Source organism: Podarcis raffonei, chromosome 4, assembly GCF_027172205.1.
Source record: "Podarcis raffonei isolate rPodRaf1 chromosome 4, rPodRaf1.pri, whole genome shotgun sequence".
NCBI classification, from domain to species: Eukaryota; Metazoa; Chordata; class Lepidosauria; order Squamata; family Lacertidae; genus Podarcis; species Podarcis raffonei.
In genome coordinates this window covers 17,734,933-17,756,411 of record NC_070605.1, presented here as the reverse complement: position 1 = coordinate 17,756,411, position 21,479 = coordinate 17,734,933, and the positions used below count along the sequence as shown (strand labels likewise).

At 44.4% G+C, this 21,479-nt stretch overlaps 1 protein-coding gene across 8 annotated transcripts in view; it reads right to left on the bottom strand.

Moving 5' to 3' along the window:
- Nucleotides 1-21,479, bottom strand: part of FAT3 (FAT atypical cadherin 3) — a 450,775-nt gene that overhangs the window by 63,625 nt on the left and 365,671 nt on the right. For all 8 annotated transcript variants that reach the window (XM_053385580.1, XM_053385571.1, XM_053385573.1 and 5 more), the window contains 3 exons: nucleotides 12,126-12,322; nucleotides 10,766-10,919; nucleotides 5,430-5,663 (listed from right to left, as the gene is read on the bottom strand). In XM_053385580.1, the coding sequence (XP_053241555.1) occupies nucleotides 5,430-5,663; nucleotides 10,766-10,919; nucleotides 12,126-12,322 (585 nt within the window). The remainder of the gene's footprint in view (nucleotides 1-5,429; nucleotides 5,664-10,765; nucleotides 10,920-12,125; nucleotides 12,323-21,479) is intronic.

Sequence of the window (21,479 nt, the reverse complement as noted above, 5' to 3'; positions counted from 1 at the left end):
GGAGTGAATTGGGATAGAGTTTGTGGGTAGGTTGAGTTAGTGTAGCGATATAAGCTGAATCAGGAACAGTTAGGGGCTAAGAAGACAAGTAAATATCTGAGAGGTGGTTTAGTAAGTGAGAGCGGGTAGCGGAAGTTATAGGTCTGGATAGGCACCCCCCATGATTGTAATTGACCGATACCGTTTATGAAACCGCACACTTGTTAAACTGCAATAAATAAACAGAAGTTTATGTTTCAATTTAACCCTGACTGGACTCAGTATTGTACCAGGTAGGGCCTGGGTGGGATCAATAGACAGTGAAACATCCGGGGACCCTGTGTGATCGCCACACCAAGTTCCTGCACCACTGAGGCAGCTGAAGGAGCCCCAGGCTGCATGGTGGTATGCAGAAGTACCATCTGGGCAGCCTTACAAGCTCTGTCAGTTGATTTGGCACCCAGTCAGCTGACCCAGGGAGCTAATACAATGCCACCTTTAGGCCATGGTCTGTCCCTCAGCTGAAGCAATTTGTTTCCTAGTGTGATAATGTGCCAGACAAGAGGACATGATTGCTGATCTCCTCACCCTGCCTCTGCAATGTAACCTTTTGCGCCAAGCTTGAAGTGCCACTCCTTAGTTCCAGAACAAGATGTATTTCTTTTTTCCTGCTTTAGACTACACAGACTGCCAAGCTGACAGCTTGTTCTCTCCTCTGATCCCTGTACCGCTTGGGATGCCCATTCCCAGTGAACTGTGACACAGAGCTGTCTTTGGCCATCCCACCAGAACGTATGAGGCCAAAAAGTGTGTCTGGAAAGGAGGGGTTATGCGTACAAGAATCCTGTGCAAACTGGGCAGGTACGCTGCCCAGATTGTGCTGGAAGGTCTAAAGGAGACACCTGTGCGTGTTTGACTAAATGTACTGAGAAGCCTCTTCATGATCAGGAACCCTGCTGATGTGCTTAGAAGACTTCACGTAAACATGTGAAGGTTGGGGATGGCAATGTGTACAGGGGCATCGGGGTGGGACATGTGTCGCCAGCCTCCTACACGTTTTTCTTCCCTCCTGTGCTCAGGCAGCCCTGGAAAGGGCTGGTGCAATAGGCCAATCAGAGCTCTGTGTTTACATCAGGCACTGGAACAGAGTTAACTGCACTTCTTTTAAGTTGTGGTGATAAGGGCTGGCACCACCATTAAGCAAGATGAGATGGCATCCCTCGGGCAATAGATTTTTGAGCACTGTGGAAGATAGTAAAATTGTCAGTTATTTTGCATATTGTTTTCATTCCCATAGGGGATGGGTGGCATTTGGATTTTCTGCCTCAGGTATCAGGCTGCCTGACAATGACTATTAAGTCAACGTTCTAATTACCAAACTCGGCAGGAGGAAGAAAGACGAAGAGAATAAACAAAAACCACTGCCCACGTTGTAAGAGGCAAGGGACAAGGTGTGACCAATGAAGCCGCTGAGATAAAGTGGGAGAAGAAAAATGGGAGAAATAAAGCACAACGCATCACACTCACATCTATTAAAAGAAACCCGTTTTGCAATCTGAGATCTCCTCTACAGATTGTGCTGAACAGGCTAGCAGGACCACCCTGGGGCAACATAGCAACTGTTCACAGTTCAAAATGGCAGCTTCTTTGAGGCACTTCCTGTTTTCCATTGCCAGGGAAGCTGCCACTTGGAACTGCTCTTATTTCAAAGTGTCTTGTCTCTGGGTGCCCATCCTTCTCTGTTAACACTCAGGGGTGGAGATGTCTGCTAAACAAGAGAGCCAACCACAGCCACTTCCCGAATTACAGGGAGTCGTATGCTGAAGCTGACTCGAGACCTGAAGGGAAAGTATTGTTGTGATTGCCAAATTTCTTTCCACTGTAGCGGGACAGCTACTTGAAACCTAATTAAACGCAAATGCCAAAGCAAAGCCATATACGTTCCCATGTTGATGTATTTATTTGTACAGCCCAGCAACGGAAACAGCAAACAAAGAACATTGCTGTAAAAGTGACAATGTACCGAAGCTGGTGATTCCTTATCCTCAGAGGCAGTTGCAGAATTGCGGCCCCATTGTTCGAAAGCAGAAACTTAAAAAGCTTGACATTAATCAGACACACCAGAGCTACTGATCTTCCTCCCAGGCATATTCTGTTAATTTAAAATTTTGTGTCGGTATTTTATGTCTTTTCGCAGTGACAGGAATGCATGGTAAAAAAAAAATTTAAAAAGAAGGGGGGGGGGAGATGATCAAAAGCAACAGAAAATTACTTTTGTTTTCTGCCTGATATGGCAGAAGTGCAGCTGCTTCACCAGAGGGATCTGGGGGACTCCGTTTCCTCCAACCATATTCGTAAAGAGCAGCCGCAAAAACAGAACACGGACTCTCGCTTAAATTGCATTACGAAAGATTAGATCACCCTCTATGGAAGAAGACTTGACAAGAAGAAGAAAAACCACCCTTCTTAATATAACCGAGACAGTATCATAAGCCTAGAAAAAGTCATTAAGCCCAAATGGTATTTAAACAATAATTTTACCATTTATCATCTGCAGGGTCAATACACATAGGATATATTTCCAAACACTCAGAAGTCATTAAAAGTATGTGGCATTTAAATGATGATTTTATTATCTGTCTATTCTGATACACAGAGGATATGTGGCCGAGCATTCAGAAGCCATCACAAATGCAAGGCATTTAAATGATGGCTTTATCATCCATCATTATTGTTATTTATTTGTATTGCTAGAATTCCCCGTGGCCTCAAGAGAAGGCATTGGTGGGTTATACGGCACATAAATATGGGGTTACAGATAGCTTGGATTTTTTATTTGTCAGTGAGGATTTGGAAGATTTCGTTTTAGTAACTGTTTGGTATGGAGACGTCACATGGGATCCATTTCTCCTGGTCTGAGATGTAATGAGGAGAAACATATAGCATGCCTTATAATGGGTTTGAGATCCTTTGCGATTTGTTGTATTTTCCTTCCACATGAAGACAAAAATGTTGAGAGTAAGACAGAGAACATCTCTCATAACCAGGTGCAGGGATAAGCAAGAGGAGATGGTTTGCAACACCACTGGAGAGAAAATGCTGGAGTAGAAAGAACTTCTCATCCAGCGATGCAGTTCTGAAGATAATTAAATCTGGATTAGTCAGCCATCAACACCTATGACCATCCTCTTCCAAGCTCAAAATCACAGTGGGCTACTGAGTAAATTTGTGGGTCCCTTTCCTGCACATCTCTGAGCTACGTTTTCACTGAGGTGATAAACCTATGCCTCGGTGGTACTACCTCAACAAGGAAGGGGAACTGAACAACTGGATGCTTCTCTATATATAACAAGAAATTATAGAGCTGAGCCAAATATTCTCAGGATAGTGTTGTTGTTTTCTGAAAGGGAACCCCCCCCCCAATCTTTCCCCCCTTTCCTCGCTTCCCCAGAAAAAGGCCATTCTACAGAGTTTTTGCCAAGAAACTCCCCAAGAAGCTCTCATCCCCGAGAAACTCTTGTACAATTTCTTTCCCCTGACACAGAGAAATATGGTGAAATTGTTCCTCCAGTTTTACTGCCCAGAGATAGGCTGGAGACTTTTGAGAGGCCATTGTGGCAGGAGCTGATAGGAGTATAGTTCAAAACATCTCAAGGGCATTGGCTTGTGAAGGCTGGCACAAACTACCATGGTTTTGTGTGATGTTTGAAAGGAACTGATGTCTTAAGGTTACTTCATAGACATTTTTTCCCCCTTTGACATAGAGAAAAGGTATGAGGAGCATGTCTGGGAAGCATTTAATTAGTTTACCTGGTTGTGGCTACTTGGATTACCACCAGCTGCCTGATTTATGTAGTTCTGATGAGACAAACCTTCTTCTAATTATATATAGGGGTGGTAGGGAGGTCTTTCTCCCCAGGATTTCCCTACTTCAGGGTTTTAAAAATCCCGAAAGACAAAAAAGAGAGAACCAATCTCAGGATGTTGAAGAAAGAGTGATGCACTTTTTAATATAAAAAAAGAGAGTGCCCAAAACCCTTTATAGAGAACAGGCTTTTTCCTACAAGATATGGAGACAACACTATTATTGACAATGGAATTTCTGTGCGAATGATAGTAATGAGAGTTTATATAAATATGTTACTTTTGAGATTGTATTTGGAGATTTTCATATGTTTTAAGTACAGCTTATTAATTGTTGTACCATTTCTTGCAGAACACCCCCCGCCCAGGAAGGCCTTTTCTCATTAGTCACTAATAAAAACATGAATTACTCTTTCTGCAGCATCTTGAGATTGGATTTCCCCCCCCTCTTTCACAGGATGCTTCCCATTTCCCCCCCGTGCATCGTAAAAACTTTAGTAACTTTCCTCAAACTAATAATTAGAAGCTGCCCTCTTGACTCTGCCCCCTCCCCACTCTTCTGTAACAGAAATAAACTTTTAAAGTGCACCATAAAACCAAGTGCAGGGCATGTTTGCAAACGGCAAGTGTGTATGATGGCTTCATGTCTTCAGTATGGAAAGATTTATCGCTGTATTAGCAGAGTGCTGAATCAAGAGATCTCCCTTTTAATATCCACATATCAATACTGTCATGTTTCATTACTAGCATTTTGCGTTACTAGCATTTGACCCTAATAGCTAATCAGTATGGAGAATTGAAGGTCTGCAGGATGAAAATTATAGAATGAAAGCTTCAAGTGATGTCTCTACTAGTAATCATTACCATAAAAGCTGCTGACTCCAAGCTTTCTTCTGAACTGCCGTAATCGCTTATTTCGGACATCAAGTGCCCTGGCTTACGGCATCACAAAAGTAGAGAACTGCAGATGCAATAAAATTTTGCAAGATTTTTACACTTGCATTTCCAAGCGCTAAAAATGTCTGAACCCGAGATCTAAACACCAACATTTAACCTGAAATTCCAAGTTCAAAGAATCCCTTACTGTTATTCTGAAAGTTTGGATTTCAAAATACGAATCTCAAGTTTTGAATAATTCATATTGAAAAAACAAAACTTTGGTACTCTGAAATCATCGTGCAAGTTAAGATTTGAGAAGAAGAACATTGTGTTTACAAGGAATTCAAAGGCTGTATGCTGCATTCTATATTGGTTTTAACACAAACTGTAGCTCAGTGGTACAGCACATATTCCTTATGAGGAAGGTCTCAGATTGAATTACCAGCATCTCTGGGTAGGGCCGGCAATGTCCCTAGTTTGATACCCTGGAGAGCTGCTGGCAGTCTGTGTAGACAATATTGAGCTACATGGACCAATGGTCCAAACTAAGACACTTTCTTATGTTCCGATGTTACTAGTGTTCCGATATTACTAGTGTAAGAAAGTAGAAAGTAGAAGAAGAATGTAGGCAAAGGACAGAGCTTTGCAAGCTCTGCCAACCTACAAAATATTTGTGGTTTGCGTCCATTGCAGTCTTATTGACTTACCTACGTCAGGATCATTGGCTTGGACTCTCGTCAGCAAAGCTTTAGTGGCCGTGTTCTCATAGACACATGCAGTGTAATGGTCAGAAGAAAACGCTGGTGGGTTATCATTAACATCTTCCAGGATGAGATGGATTTCGGACTGACAAAACCTGCCTCCTCCGTCCGTTGCCCTTGCAATCAGGTTGTACACAGGGATCTTCTCGCGGTCTAACGGGGCTAAGGTTTTGAGTTCGCCTAAAATCAATTGATTGGAAAATGAGGGGAGAAATGAAACCAGAGTCAACATCATTCTCGCCATTTGTTGTTACTATTACCATTCCTTTGTTGCTGCAATGCAATTTCACTTTCAAAATGGTTCACAACCTAAGAACTGAGCAAAAGGAATATCACAGAATGGAATTGCCCAATCTCCTCTTCCCTCTTTATGGGATATGGGAAAGCTCTCTTGCTTGAAGAAGAAGAGAAGAAGAGTTTGGATTTGATATCCCGCTTTATCACTACCCTCAGGAGTCTCAAAGCGGCTAACATTCTCCTTTCCCTTCCTCCCCCACAACAAACACTCTGTGAGGTGAGTGGGGCTGAGAGACTTCAGAGAAGTGTGACTGGCCCAAGGTCACCCAGCAGCTGCATGTGGAGGAGCAGAGACACGAACCCGGTTCCCCAGATTACGAGTCCACTGCTCTTAACCACTACACCACACTGGCTCGAGCTACATTCCACTTGAAATTCTCAGGAGGATACATATTTTTGAACGTTTGCTTGTCCCAAGGACATAGTGAAATGATTCTATAAAAGGATGTGCCCAAGATCATTATCAGTTGAAGCAAGCATGCTTTGTTCTTCAAATAGTTAATGCAAAGCCATTGATTTTAGTTGAAGCAAACCACCGGATTTTTCTCTTCCTTCTTTGGTTCTTACGCAATGCACAAATTTTGCATTCAACAACTTTTGACTTAACACATAGGACGGGTGGTGGCAGGCCAAGGTTTTGACAACTCATGGGTTTTGCAATCATAAGAAATGCAGAATCAGACCAAAGGCCTGTATCGAGTGCAGCTTCCTGCTTCACCGAGTGGCCAACCAATTGTCTCTTGGGTAGTCCACAAGCAAGACATGGGGGCATTAGTCCTCTCCTTGTTCTCCCACCCCCTGCCAACTGGTATTCAGAGGTCTGCCACTCATGCAGCATGTAGACATGATAACTGTTGGAAACACGCCTGGGAAGGCTGCCAACTTCCCAAGTCATTGGGGCATCTCCCCGGTGGTCCTCTCTGGCTGTAAATCTCCCTCAGTCCAGAGAGACCAGTGATAAGCGACTCCTCTCTCCTGAGAGGAGCACACTCGTCTTCTGGCATATCACTGCAGAAGAAAGAGCTCTAAAACTAATTTATTTACAGTCTATAATACAAAGACTCCATCAACACGTCTGTGCTCTTTGAGCACCAGTACAGAACAGCAACACTTTTAGAAGTGAAACTAACTTCCAACAGTACTCCAACAATACTCAGACTTCCTGTCTCATGCTCTCTCAGACATTCACATGATGTATACAAAACACATTACAACAGTACCACTTGCTGGAGCAGCTCGGATAAAAATCCTAACAATAACTGGGGTAGCCACTGACAGACATGTTCACTCAACACTTTCTACCACATTGCCAGGGCCAGACCAAGGTGCGTTTGTTGGATTCAGACCTACACTTGGATGCTGCCTTCTTCATTCCAGGGACCCTGAAGCCAGTTGCTAAAAACGCAGCTTGAAAGAGAAGCTGGAGAACACTAGGCAAAGGCTACTGTTTTGCTGATCAGGCAAGGAAGGAAGGACAGGCTTATGGTATTAGGTCTGTCCAATCCAAAGCATCCATAATGCCTACCAATCACATGGACTGCTGTTGCTCTGAAGAGAGCTGTGTGCACACTGTCCTATGTTATACTCTGCCTTCCCAGGCACAGTGGGTGCTTCTTGGTGACCTGTTTATTGAGCACTCATCCTGATTTGCTTGCAGGGAGATTAGACAATGTTGTCTACTTAATCAACAATGGTTCCAATTTGTTTGCTTGGAGATTAGATGATGTCGTATTAAATCAAGTGTTATGCAGTACATTCCAGCACATTTATTGCTAAAACTCTTATCTTTGGGGGTAGTGGATTTGTTGTGCAAGACCTCTCAACAATAATTGCACAGCCTGAACCTGTCAGCAAAGTGACTAAGTCCCACACCAAGATGGGGACAGTCTGGAAGTGCCTGTACATCCTTCAGTTTCGGTGTTATACTCACAAAATGTTATTGCCTTTTTTTTTGATAGCACAAACTCCTTGCACCTGCTGATGGGATAATTAACCATGGAGGTCTCTGTGCTTTTAAAGTGGCATCACAGCTTCTTTACTATCACAGCACATAACCCTTGCCTTCCTCGTGTCTTTCTCACTGCATGGTATATGGCAAAGCACCAAACTTACTGGAGCTTTCTGCTTTCAGTATCTGCGCTATGTTACAATTAGACAGCAACTCCATCTGATTGCAACTTCATTGAACATAAGCAGATATTCTTCCTGACCCATGAGAAAAGCAATGCTTTCTGCTGCATGCCAGCACCTAGCAACTGTGGGTAGCTGCTGGCATTGCTTTGGCTCTCCCACTGTGCCCATGCCTTGGTCTGAGAAGCTGCTGGTCATTACGATTTTCCCAGTATGCCCTGAAGCTCCCAATGTAGCACAGGAAATTGAAATGGAGGGCAGTTTCCCAGACCCAAACTTTTCAATTAGGTAGGCCTGTGGTTTGGGAGAGACACACATCATGGAGGGGGCCACCAATTGACATATTGTCACTTGGTGTCAATTGGAGAAACCAACTTTGGAGTTGGGGGCTTAAACCTGGAGCCAAGCTTTGTTTCTTTCTAGGTCCAACAGAACCTTTCACTAACCGAGGAAGCTACTGTGACTCACCAGTGTGTCTGCACAGCTCCAACCCTGCTGCCACCTTGCTCCTCCCAGTAAGCGGCAGAGGCTCAGCTGCTGGGAGGCTATTGCTGCAGTTCCTGCCCCACTAGGAGAGCCATTCCTGAGATGAGCCAATAGCCCAATTCAGCATAAGGCAGCTACCTATGTTCCCTCCTGCCCACCACTGTTGGGATCTGTCCGACACTTAAGGATGGATAGATCTGTCAATTTAGGTTTTCTCATTTTTCCCATCTTAAGTTCAGTTCTCCACATTTCCACATCTGTTTGAATTAAGAAAAAAAAGTCCGCATGAAAATTAATAAGGGTTTTAGTGTATATTTCTCCTAATACATACACTTTTTTTCTATGCAATTTCCCCTAGTATGTACATTTTTTGCAAACCAATTTTCCTCGCTGCAATGCATTTTTATGTTACATTCACCAGTACATTCATTTTAAAAAAAATAAATGCACTTTGTACATATCACCTGGCTGCAGTATCACATTGCAACATTTGGATAAGTTCGAGTTTTGAAGGCTGTTTGTGCTTCAGCCTGTGTATTCTTTTTTGGGAAAGTGTGAATCATGTAGGTTTCCTTTGAGTGCAAACTGTACTGAATTTCTCTGCCTTCCCTGTTATCAAGTCCTCAACAGGCCTTGCGGATAGGCTGTGTGGGGCAGCAGCAGTGGGAGCAGTGGTTCCTTTCTTCTCCCCTGCCCTTGGGAGAGGAAAAAGGAAGGTCTCACATCCATGCCTCACACAAACCTCTCATCCGCAGCTCTTATGGCTGTCTCTTCAAAGCAGGAGGTCCTTGCCTGCTTACACAAATCCCCCCTGAGCAAGCAAATGCAGCAGCTGCCTCAGCAAATGAGAAGCTCCCACTTCATCAAAAGACAGCAGAGGTTGTGTTGGTGTGTGGGAGATTTTCGTAGAGCAATAGAAAGTGTAACGTCTCCTTCACTTTCCATGTCTGAAGCCGGGCATAGGAGGTCTCTGTGGCTCCATCCGTATAGGGTTCTGACTGCTGCTACTGTGCATCAGGATATCTGTGTTCATCCTCCATATTCGGAGGCATAATATTGGTTGCTGGGGAGGAACAATGGAAGAGGGCTACTGCCTTTATGTTCTGTTGCACATGGGCTTCCTAGAGGCATCTGGTTGGCCACTATGGGGAAAAGGATGCTGGACTGGTTCTTTTTTATTGTCTCGTGACAGGCTTACATGATATCGATCTGCAGGGAAACAGACTCCTCAGATCTAGGTAAAAAAATCAAGGAGTTGATGATAGCTCTACTCCACCACTAGGAATATCTAGCTTTTCAAGCCTCAGTTACTCAGCACTATAAGCTGTAAACTACCTTGCCTTATGTACTGTTTACTCTGTCTTTTCAATGGGGAGTGAGCTGTTATTTTTCCTTTCCCATTGTTCCCTCTAACGCAGAGCTTCCTAAACTTTTCATGCTGGTGGCACACTCTTTAGTAATGCATCATTTCATGACACAGTACAGTGGTACCTCGGGTTAAGTACTTAATTCGTTCCGGAGGTCTGTTCTTAACCTGAAACTGTTCTTAACCTGAAGCACCACTTTAGCTAATGGGGCCTCCCGCTGCCGCCACACTGCCGCGGTGCAATTTCTGTTCTCATCCTGAAGCAAAGTTCTTAACCCAAGGTAGTATTTCTGGGTTAGCGGAGTCTGTAACCTGAAGCGTATGTAACCTGAAGCGTATGTAACCCGAGGTACCACTGTAATTCAGTTTTACTAGCAAACCGGAGGTTAAACCAACCCCTTTCCAGCCCCGGGAAGAGCACAGGGAGCGTTCACACAACACACAGTTTGGAAAGCTCTGCTCTAATGGTCACCCCCGTTTTCCTTCTATTTAACAAGTCCGCTTACCTTGATGGTGGGCAGTTTTGCGGCCTGACCACGTGCCTTGCAGCGATCTGGCAAGGGGGACAGGGGTCTGGCTGTCCACCTGCAGGTAACTGGCCAGTCTGGTGGGCTTTTCGGTGGGCCTCCTCCTGGGGGAGGGCTCAGCTGGCCAATCAGACCAGTTGGGCCTCCCCCCCGGGGGGGGGGAATAAATTGCAGCCCAACCCAGCAGTCCTTCCTTCCGCTTCTCTTCACCAGACATTTAACAAAGGGATACTGCCTTACCTTTCAAAGCAGATTCAGTCCTAATGATTTTCTTCTACTCCTTCTTCAAGGAAGACAGACATAACCACACCCTCTTCCAGAACAATTTACACAACTTCTTTTATGAGAATCTGCAGCGCACATTTCTATGGCTCAGCAGTAATCTAGCATTAAACTCCTCAGCGTGACATGCAGACCATACAGAGAGAGCCATCATTCCAACATTAAACCAGCAGTGAAGACTATTTTCATCTTACCACTTTCTGGTTCCAAGAAAAACTTGTTGTTCCCAGGGCCGTACAGCGAGTAACGAATTTCCCCATTGGATCCGATGTCCGCGTCTTTGGCACCCATTTTAAGGATGACTCTGTTGGGTGGAATGTCCTCAGGAAACAATGCCATATATGTGACCTGAGGACCAAAACCCAAAACGACAGAAGGTGATTGCTGTTGTGAACGAAACTGTATGTATGGTTTTAGAAAAGAGACGGCTTTTGCGCAATGAGGGGCCATAGCTCAGCAGCACAGTATCTCCTTTACACACTGAAGGTTCCAGGTTCAATTCCTGGCATCTCCAGGTAGGGCTGGGAATGTCCCCTGCCAGAGACGCCAGGGAGCTGCTGCCAGCCCGTGTAAACAATACTGAGCTAGGTGGGCCAATGACAGCTTCAGATTTCCAATTTCTCATTATCTCATGGACATCTCAGCACTGGACTTGCAAAAAAACAAGGTACAGAAAATACAAACCCAAGCTTTCCAGTATAAATTAAGTGGATACTCAGGGATGATAGAAGACCACCTTGGCTGTGAGTCCTAGAAGACCTATTCCCTGTTTTGCAGGCCTTTTTTTCACCTGGCCTGGGAGGGTGGGGCCTGGACTGACTCCAGCTACAAAAGTAGAGGCTGCTACTGGTATTGTTGAGGGTTTTTTGTTGTTGTTGAGGGGGCATACTAGTTTGTGTACAGTTTTACCTTGGTTCTCAAATTTAATCCGTTCCGGGATTCTGTTCAACTTCCAAAACGGTTCGAAAACCAAGACACTGCTTCCGATTGGCTACAGGAGCTTCCTGCACTCAATTGGAAGCTGCTGAATTCACGCCGGATGTTCAGCTTCTGAAAAACGTTTGCAAACCGGAATACTCACTTCCGGGTTTGTGGCGTTCAGGAGCTGATTTGTTCGGGACCCAAGCCGTTCAACGACCAAAGTACAACTTTATCTTTATTTTTAGATGTTACGATTTATATGGAAATTGTTCAATATGGTCAAACTTTTTGGCATGCTTTATTTATCGTTTATGGCTACTTTTGCTACATTTGTAATAATGTAAATGCTGTCACGTTGTAAGCCGCCTTGAGCTTGGTTTTAGCTCTGGAAAGGTGACATACAAATAAAATGATGCATGTCTGAGTAGTAGTCAACATATGGAAAAGCACCTATATACATCCCTGGTCTTTGTGATGCTCCTTATCTGGTACGATTTTGTACCGCATTGTTTTAACTTTGTCCAGACATTTCACTGGCCAATTTAAATTTGCCAGTGGGAAGGTGTGATATATAAACCTAGACAACAACACTCTATTTTTAATTTTGTTAAAAAAAATATGTTGCCAACCAACCTGATCGCAGACAGGGCTGTTGTCATTAACATCTGTGACAATCACTTCCACAGCGCTCTGTGTTACAAACAGTCCATCAGTCGCTGTAATATTCAGAAGGTAGACATCCTGTTCTTCCCGATCTAATGGTCTCTTGACATAAACCTTCCATTCATTCTGAACCATGCCAAGGGCGAACTTCCCTTTGGGATTTCCTCCTGTGGAAAGAGACATTAACCGTTATTAGAGCCACATATATTGTTCCCCAGGGACGCGGGTGGCGCTGTGGGTTAAACCACAGAGCCTAGGACTTGCTGATCAGAAGATCGGCGGTTTGAATCCCCGCGGCGTGGTGAGCTCCCGTTGCTCGGTCCCTGCTCCTGCCAACCTAGCAGTTCGAAAGCACATCAAAGTGCAAGTAGATAAATAGATACCGCTCCGGCGGGAAGGTAAACGGCATTTCCGTGTGCTGCTCTGGTTCGCCAGAAGCGGCTTAGTCATGCTGGCCACATGACCCAGAAGCTGTACGCTGGCTCCCTCGGCCAATAAAGCAAGATGAGCGCCGCAACCCCAGAGTCAGCCATGACTAGACCTAATGGTCAGGGGTCCCTTTACCTTATATTGTTCCCGTTTGTGGGAAGTCTCATAAAAAGTTAAAGCCTGGAGGTGTGTTCCAACCTTGAATGGCTTTCATCAAGAGAAGGAGCTGACTTTGGTTTTATTTTACTTGCTTCCTCACCTGCACTCAACCCTCCCAATTTCACAAAATCTTTCCAGCGCTGACACTAGCAAAACAGTACAGGTGGTCAGCTTTGCTTTAGCCTCCTGATACATATTTGGCTAACTGTGGTCCTCTGTCTTCTGCAGCTACTCCAAAAGCTGCACGTGGTGCTTGTATCTCCCACAAGTCAAAACTGGTAACTTTCACGGAAACAATAATAATAAAGTTTTGAGATGATCCCGTTGTTTAGCTTGCGTTAAGGGCAATCAGACTCAAACTGTGAACAATCAATAGCCTCCTCTTCACGACAGCACGACTGTCTTTCCACTCCAGTCTCAAGAGAGGATGTACTACAGCCCCCTCACTCTTGTTACCAAGACAATTTCATTAGCTCTTGATTATGCAATCAAGGGAGTGCAGCAGGTTTCCATTAAGGAATCGTCTAATGAAAGCTTTTATCACACCGCAGTGTTGTTTCTATTTTCATTACAATTTTTGTTGCGTGCGTGCGTGTGTGTTTTGTAGTCTGCAGAACACACAAAGACACATGTGCCTTAAGTAGACCTAACGAGGGGTCGTTTAAGGAGCAGCTTAAGATAAGGCCGGCAATTAGATCGAATTTATACAAGAGGAAAAGGCAGCCAGGAGAAGGGATGAAGCCAATCAGCTTTCTATTACGCTGAAACTGTGACACCGAACCCGGCGATATTACTTTTCTGCATCATTACACCGCATGGCAACTAAATCAAGTCAGAACGCTTGTCCCCAGCTATCCTCCAAGAGGAAAATCAGACCATTTCACACACTAGGGGATACGGGGAATTAAAAGCATTGCCAAAACAGTCCTGGTGGATGGCCATTAACGTTTCCAGCGGTTATTTATGTTTCCGCTTAAAATGTTACATTTGCCAGTTTGTTCCGTGCAGTAATCACCTTCAACATGGCTATTGCTCGCTCATGAATTTCCCTGGGGCACCTGGCTAGCCATACTCGGAGACAGTGCACTGGGCAAGGGAGACCTCTGTTATCAACAGTAACAGCATTGTGATGTCTGCTCCGTTCCACTGAGGTCAATGGAGCTTACTCCCAGCGTAAGGCACCAGGAAATCAGGTCAGATCTTGTTACAACAGAAACGCAGTCTCGCCGGTCCTGCTCACCTTGTGAAGCAAACATGGCGCAACAGCCATTTACGAAAGTCCACTAGGAGCCTGATAAAGCACCAGTAATTTGTTGGCTGCCCAGGACTGCACAACAGCAGCGACAATGGTGGGGGTGGCAAACATTGTAAGAGCTGTTCGACAAGGTCTGCTATGTGAGAAGTGAGGTTACAGTGAACCAGACAGAGGGCCTTCTCGGTAGTGGCATCCGCCCTGTGGAACGCCCTCCCATCAGATGTCAAAAAGATAAACAACTACCTAACATTTAGAAGACATCTGAAGGCAGCCCTGTTCAGGGAAGTTTTTAATGTGTGACATTTTAATGTATTTTTAATCTTTGTTGGAAGCCGCCCAGAATGGCTGGGGAAGCCCAGCCAGATGGGCGGGCTGCAAATAATAAATTATTATTATTATTATTATTATTATTATTATTATTATTATTTGAAGAACATGTTGTGGAATACACCTCGAATAAGGCACCAGTCTGGATGCCTTTAGCTGACATCATCCTGCCTGACTTCAAATTACAAGAATGAGATTCTGACTAAACATCAGGAAGAACTTTCTGACAGTAAGAGTTGTTCGACAGTGGGACGGTCTCCCTCGGGAGGTTGTGGGGTCTCCTTCCTTGGAGGTTTTTTAGCAAAGGCTGGATGGCCATCTGCCATGGATGTTTTTGCTGAGATTCCTGCATTGCAGGGGGTTGGAATAGATGACTCTTGGGGTCCCTTCCAACTCTACACTGCTATGCGGCCTGGTAATCACATGTTATATAGGCCTGGCCTATATGGAGCATCATGTTCCTTTTAAAATTGGTGCAAATAATGCCAATAAATAAATAAATGCCTTGCACTAAGTCAGATCTCTTAACTAATTCAACTCCACAGCAGCAGATTTCCAAGGTTTCTGATGGGGCCGTTTCTCGGCCCTACCTGGAACTGCCAGGATTCGAACCTGGGACATTTGGTATGTAAAGCAGATGCTCTCGCATTTGCCTGTGGTTCTTTCTCACACATGAAACAAATATCAGGGCATCCATGTGTAGCGAACTTTCCTACCAGGCGGCTGCGTTCAGCCATGCAACAATCCCTCTGCATTCTGATGTGCAACATGGTCTCTCCCTGAACTTCTGAATCACACTCAACAAAGATGTAACACAAATAAATGAGCCTTAACTGTACAATAGTTTAAATATTCTTGGGATTAAAGGGAGCGGGGGAAGTACACAGATATATTTTCTCCCCGCCCCCTGCAAAGTTCTATGTATGCTTTCCTGCAGACCTCGTTCTGTAGTGATTAATTAGCTCTCCCCATCAACATATTTAAGGCAGGTTCAGCATCTTAAGGGCGCTCTAATTAATTCATTTTTCATTGTAGATTTTTTGCAACCGAAGGCTCCTGGCTGCAAATGTTAATGGCTAATTTTAAAAATCCACCCGCAGTTTTTCTTCCTACATTCTGCTTGGGCATCACAACATCTAAGCATTCGCTCCAAAAAACCCCCAGCACCCCAACTTTCCCCAAAGGCCTCGAGACAAGAAAAATATGCACTTTTCTCTCTCGTTTGTTTTTGTTTACTGCATGGTTGAATAACATCCCCATCCAAACCTTCCCTCCTCAGCAAATGTTGCAAAGCATACTTCAGAGCTCAGCGAGATGAAAGGGAATATGCAGATCAGAAATGAAATCTTTCAAGCACATTTTGGCGAGCCACATGCAAAGTAAGTTTAAGAGGCAGAGGCTGTGTGATCGCATGAATTCTTGCTGTGAGTGCTAACTTAAAACTGAATACAGTCTAAATTATAAATATATAAAAAAGGCTGAAGACGGGCCATAGCTCATCTCCTGAGCACACGGAAGGTCAAAGACTCAATCTCCACCGATGCCAGCATGCTTTTGCCTGGGATAGCTCAGCCGGTAGAGCATGAGACTCTAAACCTCAGGGTCGTGGGTTTGAGCCCCACGTTGGACAAAAAGATTCCTGCATTGCAGGGGGTTGGACCAGATGACCCCTGTGGTCCCTTCCAACTCTACAAGTCTATGATTCCAGTGTCTCCAGGTGGAGTTGAGAGGGACCTGTCCAAAATCATGGAAAGCTGCTGTGCGTATTGCTTGGAAAGTACGAACGAGGTACATTCTCCTTTAAATGTGAACTGAATAGAATTTCTTCTCCATCCCCTCATACTTTCTGCTTCTTCATGTCTGAATTGGCTAGAATCAGCATCTTGGTTGAATAGTGCTCTTTCTCAGGTAGAACTAAATTAAAAAATTCCTTCCAGTAGCACCTTAAAGGTAAAGGGACCCCTGACCGTTAGGTCCATTTGTGACCGACTCTGGGGTTGCGGCGCTCATCTCGCTTTATTGGCCGAGGGAGCCAGCGTACAGCTTCCGGGTCATGTGGCCAGCATGACTAAGCCGCTTCTGGCGAACCAGAGCAGCGCACGGAAAAGCTGTTTCCCTTCCCCCCAGAGCGGTACCTATTTATCTACTTGCACTTTGAGGTGCTTTCGAACTGCTAGGTGGGCAGGAGCAGGGACCGAGCAACGGGAGCTCACCCCGTCGTGGGGATTCGAACCGCCGACCTTCTGATCGGCAAGCCCTAGGCTCTGTGGTTTAACCCACAGCGCCACCCGCGTCCCTTAGTAGCACCTTAGAGACCAACTAAGTTTGTTATTGGCATGAGCTTTCGTGTGCATGCACACTTCTTCAGATACAGGTAGAACTGTTTTCCTTTCACTGTGTTCTGGGCATTATACTGACTGAAATGTCTGAGGCAGCGCATGTCCAGGCCTCTTAGGACACACATGGTGGGTGGAGAGTGTGAAAACACAATTCTACAGACGTTGCAATATTGTAATAATTTGGCCCATTATTAATTCCAATAATGGCAAAATGATGATTCACAGATCATTAGCATCAAGGAGCTCAGGAACTGTGGATCACCTACTAACCGCGGGAGTAGTTTGTTACTCAGACAGAGGGAAGCCTACAGCAAAACGCTGAAGTGAATGAAAGCATTCTTCCAAAAAGTGCTGAGATCTCTTGAGAGCAGAGCAGACGTTCGTATGATTTTACATTTCTAGCTCAAGATGGATTGTCCACATTTTGCAGGTAACCACTGCCTTCCCTTTGAGGGCAGATCTAAAAGACTGCTCAGAGCACAACAAACACTGTTCACATTAATTATCCCCTCTCCCTCACCTCTGGGTTCAGTGATCCGCTTGCTCGCGGAGACTTCGTGAAGTAAATGGTTCGTGCATGATTGTATTTACAGACCAGCCTTTCGAGCCTCGGAGTGACAGAATGGCATTGGCAAAGGAAAGCCAAACACTTGAACTGATCCCAGTGGAATGTTCCAGCTTGCAGAGTGAGCTCACTTTGGGGCGGGGCTGCCGGTGGAAATAATTTCTAAAAACCTTCAAGTGTTAAGTTCAACCTTTAAAAATCCACATTGCCACCAAAATTGCTGAATATGCTCGGAAACAAATGGAGTGAAATGCCCATGATATTCGTTTTCTAGAATTTGTATCTCAATAAAAGACACAACGGTAACTGATGGGAAAAGACGTAGTTCAGCTGTAGAGCATATGTTTTAACACACAGGAGGATGCAGGTTCAATCCCTGACATCTCTAAAGAGAGCTCGGAAAGGGCCATGTCTGAAACCCAGCAAAGCTGTTACTTGTTGTTGTACACCGCGGCGGGGAACCTGAGGCTCTCTAGATGTTGCTGGATGCTGGCTCCCATCAGCCCCAGCCAGCAGGGCCAATAGTCAAAGAACTGTAGCTGAGCAACATTTGGAAGGACTACAGCCCTACTGTAGTAAATCCTAATCTAGCTGAACTGATGGTCTGACTCTGTACTAGGGAGCTTTCTGTGTTCCTATTTACACTCCTTCTGTGCTAGCACATCTTAGCCTTGAGTTCATATTGGTCTGCTCTGAAGAAGGAAACCATAGCTTGGTTACATTTAATCGGATGAATTCAAGTCAACTGTAAATCAAGGGTAAAAATCGACAGCAGATTGTTACGTATGAATATGCTCCACAAGATACAGGGCTTATCTGCACTTAACTTTCCTCCGCTCTTTCCAGGCATGGTCCACAATTTAAAGCTCTGTATCCAAGCACCCTTTTCTTTTGCTCTGGAATTTCCCCCATGAAAACCCACTCCACAAAGCTCAATCGGAGCAAACGTCAATCCACTGAAAACCTGAATTGACGTTTGCTCTGAATCAGCTTTAGAGAGCTGGTTTCTGCAGGGAAAGCTCAGGGCAAAAAACAACAACACTCAGACACTTGGCCTGGAAAGAGCAGGGCAAAAGATAAATGTGGATAAGCCTATAGACTATTGCTGATCTATGATCTTCTGAAAATTCATGAGCAATGTTTGCCAAGCTGCTATTGGACAGGTCTTGAGTATGTCATGTGAAGGCATCCAGCTTCAACCCATAGTCACAAGGAAGAAGATCACAATGTCAAATTCCTCCAAGTGTTTATGTATGTAGCAGATCCACACCCTTGTGGATAAAGGATGGTAGGAACTGGGTTGTACACACAGCCAGAGGGCAGCTATTTATTTCTCTGATTGGGTCAGATCACGGAGGTAGCTGCTGGCTTTTCATGTCCACAACATGGTTCACAGAAGGCTTCCTTATAAGGTTGTGCACATACCTAGGCGCACCCACAATGATGTGCACAAATCCAGCAGGATGCACTGGCTACAGGAAAGTTAACCAAAACGGGTTAATCTGTAATTGTCTTGTGCTGTGCACTGGAACTGGTGACTTAACAGCACAATTTCCAGAGGGCCAGCTGTGTCATAGTGAAAACACTCATTACTGCTGCTGTCATGGGTCACTGTGCTTATTTTTGCATACATTCAAGATCTAATTGAATTGGCTGATTAACATTCTATGTCCTTTTAAATGTGTTCGTGGGAGAGGGGGTTATTGTTTTTTTATTATGAATTTTGTGTTCTCATTTTTTATTTTTATGTTGTAAACTGTCCTGTGATATTCAGATGAAGGGTGGTATACAAATTCTAATAATAATAATCATCATCATCACTCAAATTGCATTTTCCTTTGACCTCATTGCTTACTGTTCCCTCCCTCATGTGTAAATATTTGTGCTATGGAGGATAACACTTCATAGAAATCTATCTAAAGCTTAAGATCCGAGGCCCTGTTGCGAGTTAGAACAGGGCCTTTTCAGCAGTGGCACCACAGTTGTGCAGAGGCTCACTTGGCCCCATCTTTATGGTCTTTTTGAAGCCATTGGTGCCAGGTGATATACCTTTCCATTCACCCAGGTCTTCTGAACAAGTTGTGCTTCACAGATAAGGCTTCTTTCTGCTGGATATGCAGCAGGAACCACGCTATGAGTTCTTAGGAAATGTGCTTCCATTTCCAAAGCACCCTTCCTTCCTGCAATTCCCACTTCATATGCATCTAATTGGCAATTCTGTGCTTTGGCCACAGTGTGACTCTCCCTTATCTCTAGTCTGAAAATTAAAAGTTAATTGTGCGGTGATGATAATACATAAATATAGAGAGATTTATGAGTGTAGAAGATTTTACTTTCACACCAAATAACGTTTCACTTTCCTTTTGGTGGGGGTGTTGGGGGGAGATAGTCAGGAATGAATTAAATCCCTTGAAGGCGGCAATACTTTGAACATACACCGTCACAAATCCATGCCGAACGGTGCTTCATGCCTGTTGATGCACTTTGGGAGACAAGAGTTTTAAAATTGGAATTCACTGACAGCAATGAGAACTGGAGACTCAGCCCCCCAAACTGTGGGCTCCTCTATTAAAATGAGACTTGAAACCTAATCCTCTGCATGGACTGGGGGACTTAGGGCAGCTCTGTGTTTATTTTGATATTTAAGGGAAACCTCAGCGTGGCATGAATTCCTCTTTGCAGTAAGTTAAAAGGGTTACTTCATTAGGAGATCAGGATGATTAAACATGAGAGAGAGAGACTGTATACTTAAAACTGGTTTTACACGTATCTCCAAACACCAGGGAACAAAGAGTACTCAGATGCATTTGGGACTAACTATCATAATTTGCTAATGTGCGAAATTGGTATCTCCTACAGCAACTGTAATGTGTGGACCTTACACATGAATAGGTGTGCACAGGACTGGAGCATAGCATCCCCCCCCCCCCCGTCCCCTGGTATCTCTATTACCACAGCAGAAGGGGCTTAAGGAGCCTCATTATGGGTTGGCATTTAAATGAACACAACATGGCTCTTACTTGGCATGAAATGATACCTGCTTAACGAGGACAAGCAGATGTTTTAGCGGGATAGTAACATTTCCACCTGTCCTGGAAAGCTTCATTGTTTTTCTCTGCTTCCAAGGTGTACGGTCACATTCATGTTCGGATACATCTTGTTTGAGAGGACGGCAAATGCAAGCCCAGCAGCCCCTGCTTATCTGCCGCCATCTCATGCAAGATGTGAAGCTATTCCACAATCGTGGGCCCACACTACCCAATGGTCATTCCCATAAGCACGTGGAATATTCTCTTAAGCAATTCAACTCAGTCCCTACAGCGGCCCACAAATGCTCAAGGCGGTCAGTCATTTTTGTTTTTACCTTCACAGAAAGCCTGTGAGATAAGATTATTGTTTGAGGCACGGTGGCTGGCTCAATAGGCAGAATTCAGTTTGGCGACAGAACACATGGCTGGATGCAGAAGGTCTCAAATTCAACGCCTGGCTTCTCCAGTGAAAAAGGGATTTCAGGAAGAGGAAAGCTCCCTGCCCACAAAACCTTAGAGAACTAATGACAGTCAGAGGAGACAATACTGGGTTAGATGGACCAATAATCTGCTGCAGTATAAAGCAGCTTCACTTACTCACGGCTGTCAGGGCCAAATTATATGGCCTTAACTTGTAATCTGCTTCGAATTCTATTTTGCCATTAAGTGATATAGGACGAGGATGATGGGAGCTTTGGCTGCAAAAAGCGACAAGGTTGACACCGGGCAAGCTGCAGCAAATGGCTAGTGGGTTGAATTCCACTTGCTAGGCCACAAAGTGCTTGCACTGAATGAAAATATGAAAACAACATCCTTAAGACAATCCCTCAGCACAATGGGAAGAAAGTAAATGGGCTAATAGCAAGATGGCCCAACAATTATTTGTGGTCGCAACCTTTAAAAAAAGTCAAAGAAGTCCAAGCCATAGATTATTTATTGGCTTTTATATATGGGAACCATCGCTTCTTTCTTTTCTATGGCTACTTAATGCCTTTAAAAACGAATGTTTCTAATGAGGTTTGCTATCTAGGAATGGAAAGGATGCTTTTTAATTAAGTAAAATAAGACAGTTATGAATGCACAAAAGTCTCCCACCCACCCAACGCCTACCCCCTCTGCCTACTCTGAAAAACAAATGTTGCTCATTTTCTCTGGCTGATGCACAATGCTACAATCCTTTCCATGCTGATAACATAAATCTTAAGGGGGTTATATAAAGAG